The following is a 5,110-nucleotide window of genomic DNA, read 5'->3' on the forward strand; positions in this document are numbered from 1 at the left end:
AAATGTAAGGATACGCCTGATTCAAGCGCCTTAAGAAGAGATAGAAAGGATCTGGTGGGGCTGCTGGGTTATAAATCTCTAGCGGTTAATTGTGTGTTAAGAACGTACAGCCAGATGAAGTTACGAGTCTAATTTGCTTGTTTATGATAATGGGGAAGAAGCATCGCTGCTATTAATCTGTGATGTGTGAATGTTGAAAGGCATCACTAATATTCTTTTGACTCAAATGTTCAATCCAACTATACATAACCATGCTGGCCTGTATTCAAAGCCCTGCAGTTTCCTGCCAACATAACACACCAATACTTCAGGATGTGGCTTTAGCTCCTTGGATGAAAAGCGAATCAGTGAAAATGAAGCCTAGACCTAATTTCTGCTAATGATAGGCCAACAAGCAAAGCAGCTGAGCGACTGAGCGTAGCTCACATCAGCTTCTCATTAGCGGTCAGCACCCGCCCCTCGCTCTGTGCCGTGATGTTACAGCTCTAATAGGTGGAGAGTCCTCACATTAGAGACTTCACTGGGGTTGTTTCCATCTGCTCCCAGAAATAATCACCATTTATTACTTGGTGTTGGCGTAAATTAATTTAATCAGTTGAATTTCCTCCTCGATTGTATCTACCACGGCAACTTGACTGCACTGTAAGTGATTAATAACCAACATAAATTACCAACTTCCTCCACGCCGATGCCTTTTATTTGTTTCTTTGTGCTGAGACAAAGAGTCTTGTTTGCATCGCCGTCTCGCTGGCTGTAAAAGAGCTTCCACATGACTTTGATGCAAAAAAAAACAGATGTTGCTTCAAAGGCTGCTGGTTAACTCTTTAAAGCAGATGTGAAGCGCCTCTATGGAAAACCATTTCTGCCACTGTCATAAAAAAGAGAAACTATCTCAAAATAATGACTTTGTGTCTTAAAAATATTGACTTATCTGAAAATAATTACTTAATATTACTCAAAAATAATGTCTTAGTTATGGATGCGGTTATTTTGAGAAAGTTTCTCCTTTTTTCTGACAGAGCCAGAAATGGGCTTCTATGCTGCAGATGTGACTTGAAAAAAGGGGAAAAGTTGGAGGTTCGATTTCTTCATCACAACACACGTATTCGTTTTTCTTTTTTAAGGCCTTGCTGTTTATTCATTTTTTCCTACAACAGCAAATTACAGAAGCAGTATTGAAAATAAAAGTCTTATTTTCTTGTTCTCGTAAAAAAAAAAAGAAAAAAAAAAAGAATCTGCACAAAATTTGAATGACAGTACAAAACGAAGCGTTAATATGCCATGTAAATGGAGGGGGAGGGGGACATAACTGTTGGAAAAACTTTTATGCCTTTTTCAATAATGAAAACATCTCAATATTTTTTTACATTTCAGATCACATAATCTGAAACTATATATATATATAAAGATGAAAGAAATGAACACGTGTTTTTTGTGTTTTTGACTTTCTTCTGTTTTGTTTTTTTGTGTTTTTTTCTGCAAATGAACGCTATAAACACATAAACCTCTTAAATATATTCATCAGTGCAACATTGTTTGTTTGGAGTCCACGCTACAGTATCCTTTTTCTCTAGTTTCAGCAGACTTCGCTGGTGCTCCACCCCCCCGTAGCTGTGAGTGCAGACGGAACGGTGCAGAGGTCGGAGGTCAAACCTGAAAAACGGACAAGCTGAGAATGTGTTCACCACGGCACGACATACAAAGCACACGGATGTAAAAAGACATTTAGTCAAGGATCGAGTTTTTGATTGTTTGTTTTGTGGTCCCATGGGGCCCCTTGCGTCCTGATACCGCCATATCTCACGGGGGAGTCCCTTCCCCTTGTCGTATGGAGTGGTGGGATTGTCCCGTTCATCCGTCTGAAAACAAGAGTCTCTGTAGAGACTCGAAAAGTTCCCGTTGAATGACAGTTCCACTTCTTTTAAGCTTATAAAGATGGAAAAACAGGCCGTCACCAGTTCCCTCCATGGTCAGTGGTTAGTATTCTGTGTTTGAGTGAGAACCCCCGGTGAACAAGAAAAAGGGGGCGACCATCCTTTGGTAAAGCCACATAGGGGAGGTCAGGTGACCTGATTCAGTCGACGCCACTCCATCCTCCCCCCCGCTGTACCAGTGTCCCGCCCTAATGACATCAGCTCTGACATCACAACGTTATGGCTGCTACACGTGAAACACGTAAAAAACAAAAAAAAACTCTTTGCGTTCCGAGAGGCCTTTTAAGCTACAATACAGCATGTGAACAATACAAACCGGGTTCATCGTGAGACAAAATGTGTCCGGCTAAAGTTAACGATAGCACCATTCTTCAGTTAGCGTCGTTCGGCCCTCGTTAAACAGGCTCCCGTCGCGAGGGGATCGGTAACAAAGTGCATTCAAGCTGCATTGTCCAGACAGCACTTCCTCAGTGAACAATCCACAGTGACGTTTGGAGGTGACAAGCCAGCCTAGGTGTGAGCTAAAGCAAAGCAATGATTGTTGGGTGTTTTTTTTTTTTTGGTATCCTGGCAGACATATTCCACCACCACCTCTGCCATCGATGTGATGAAGATATGAGAAGGAATTCATCATATCGGTTGTTTTTTTCCCTTCCTTTTGATTTGTAAGTGTTTCGATGACAGACTGCTTGAATGCACATTGCAATCGCTTTAATATCACACAAATCCTACCCCCCCAGCAAAGTAATCTCAAATATAAAAACCATAACACGGCACCTTCCACAAAACAGTCAGAAGATTGTATTTACACACACAAACCCATGAAAAAAGGGATACTGCAGCTTTTTTTTTCTTTTCCTTTTTACTTTCTTTAAAAAGGGCAATAAAATATATTAAAACTTATTTACAGTGTGTGGTTTTTGGACAGAAAAGAACAAAAAAAAAAGAAGCAAAGCGCTGACTGTTATCCTGTTCTGCAGGCGTTTATAGGATATTGTGCCCCTGTTTCCTGTCATCATAACTTAAGCCAAGTACAGTAAAAAACACCCAGATCAACAGAGGAGGCCAACCGAAATGTACTAAAGGCACTGTCAGAACCATACATTGCCATGGGACCCTCGTTTTAGAGTAATAGAGGTCAAAGGGGAGGGGTACATGTTTCAGGGTCATGGTTACGGGCACACCCTGTACGCCAGGGCAAATCTACAGTTTTGCCGGATATGGTTCATTTATAATTTTGATACGTCTCTTTCAAAATTCGAAAATAAACAGCCATCATGAACTGATAATAAAAAAAACAAATTTCTTTCCCAGAAAACGATAAATACTTTTAACATTATTAATAAATTGGTCTCAACACCAGCATCCGATTGTAAAAATGAATGAAAATCAAAATAGAAAATTAAAATATCATCTAAATCATCTGTACATATTTTTTTTCTTATGTATTTCATTTGTACACAGTGTCCCCTACTGGTAGGTTCTTTTTACTGCAGCTCCTGAGAAAAGCGTGGATCAGTCCAAACCTCCCATTGGTTCCTGAACCTGTCCCTCATCCAGCGAGTCGAAGGTGTCGGCAGTCCTTTGAGCCTGCCTACCCGTGGATATATGCGAGGATATGCCTACAGCCAGTCTTGTGCGTGCTCTGCGAGCTGCCGCACGTCATAGAGTCACACGCGAATGCGCCCAGCTCCGTCTCACGCCTCCGAGTACGAGCTCTGTACGTTGAGTTTGTCCTTCTTTAGCTTGACCCCGTCCACCAGTTCAAAGTTATAGTTCTCCAGGGCCGACAGGTTCCTGTCCGACATGCCTCCGTGGGAGCAGGCGCAGTACAAGACCACGCCGCAGATGGCACCCAGGAAGACCCCCAGGGCGGACATGGCGATGATGGTGATGAGGATGGGGTCGAGCGTCTTCAGCATGTTGCCCGCTCCGCTGATCTGGTTGGTCTCCACGAAGTCGGGGTATTCGGTGATCTCTTCAACTGCAGAGGACAGAAGCAGAGAGGAGAGGTGAGACGGGAGGTATAACAGTGACTACGAAGGGCCTGCAGGTGAGTGAATACTCAAAAAAGGGATGAATGACATAAACCCTCCACGCTAAACCACTTACGGATCTCATTGATGCGATCCTCCGGCAGCATCGGCTCAGTGGGAACGTCAGGATCTGTTCACACAGAAATGATAATGAAATCCAAGGTTGAAAGAAAACCGCATTTCAGATCGAGAGCTGAAAGAAGGGGATGAATGTGAACACTTAAAGCCTCACCTTTACAGTCCGCCATGCTGAGTCCATTGAGAACCTTAATGTCATCCACAGCGATGTCTCCCCAGCTCTTTCTCTCCACCAGACTTTCAATCACCACCTTAAAAAAAAGAGAGGATTCTTGTCAACCATTTCTTGAGCACGGGTATCGTGGTAAAAGCCCAAACACACCACGGACCGCTTTGAATTTACCTGATAGGGTTTGTTGGTGCGGGGCACAAGGACGCGACCTTCCCTCCAGCGGTTGCCTTGGTGACCGCTGACCGTCCACAGCAGGATGTCCGCCGGACCCTCAACTGTCTGCTTGCGCTGCTTGATGTGCAGCGTGCCGATGTGCGGCCCGAACATGTGGTACCAAAAGGACACGCACAGGTCCGAGTCCGGGGAGCTGACGACGGGGCTGACCAGCCGAGCCACCTCAGCCTCTTGGGGACTCGTCGCCAAGGTGTAGATGAAGTTCCCCGATCCACCTGTTGCATACAAAAAACACTTGTTACTTTAAGGCTAAGAGGAAGTGCTGCTTCCAGCACGTACGCCCACTTCAGTTCACAGGTTCCTCACCTGTGTGGTCCATGTTGGGTCCGGTGTTGAGGGTAGGGGTGCCGCTGGACTGGATCTGCCACCTGGAGCCGGTGTCCTCTGACGTCCAGCTGCAGAAGGACGGGTCGTTGGCCCAGCCGAAGTCACAGGCAAACCACAGGAAAGCTGCAAGTGTGTCGAAGAAAGATCACGTGTCAGGAGATCACAGCTCATCATCCGTCTTATTACAAAAGGAGAAATGTTGATCTTTAACCGGACAATGACCTGGAGGTCTGTCATGATATGAGTGCAGGCTACACTTTGGGGCTTCATTAACTCGACGGGACCAGCTACAAGCACTAGAGGGCAGCAGAGCACTGCGAAAGGCAAGC

General features: G+C 44.7%; 1 protein-coding gene across 2 annotated transcripts in view; it reads right to left on the reverse strand.

The window, feature by feature from the left end:
• Positions 1-1,109: 1,109 nt before the first annotated feature.
• The window catches only part of nrp1a (neuropilin 1a), a 55,872-nt gene continuing 51,871 nt past the window's right edge, over positions 1,110-5,110 (reverse strand). For both annotated transcript variants that reach the window (XM_084034005.1, XM_084034004.1), the window contains exons 14-18: positions 4,761-4,904; positions 4,392-4,669; positions 4,203-4,299; positions 4,047-4,100; positions 1,110-3,918 (exon numbers count right to left, since the gene is read on the reverse strand). In XM_084034005.1, the coding sequence (XP_083890131.1) occupies positions 3,632-3,918; positions 4,047-4,100; positions 4,203-4,299; positions 4,392-4,669; positions 4,761-4,904 (860 nt within the window). In that variant the 3' untranslated portion in view covers positions 1,110-3,631. The remainder of the gene's footprint in view (positions 3,919-4,046; positions 4,101-4,202; positions 4,300-4,391; positions 4,670-4,760; positions 4,905-5,110) is intronic.

Source organism: Eutrigla gurnardus (genome assembly GCF_963514095.1).
Source record: "Eutrigla gurnardus genome assembly, chromosome: 18".
Taxonomy (NCBI): Eukaryota; Metazoa; Chordata; class Actinopteri; order Perciformes; family Triglidae; genus Eutrigla; species Eutrigla gurnardus.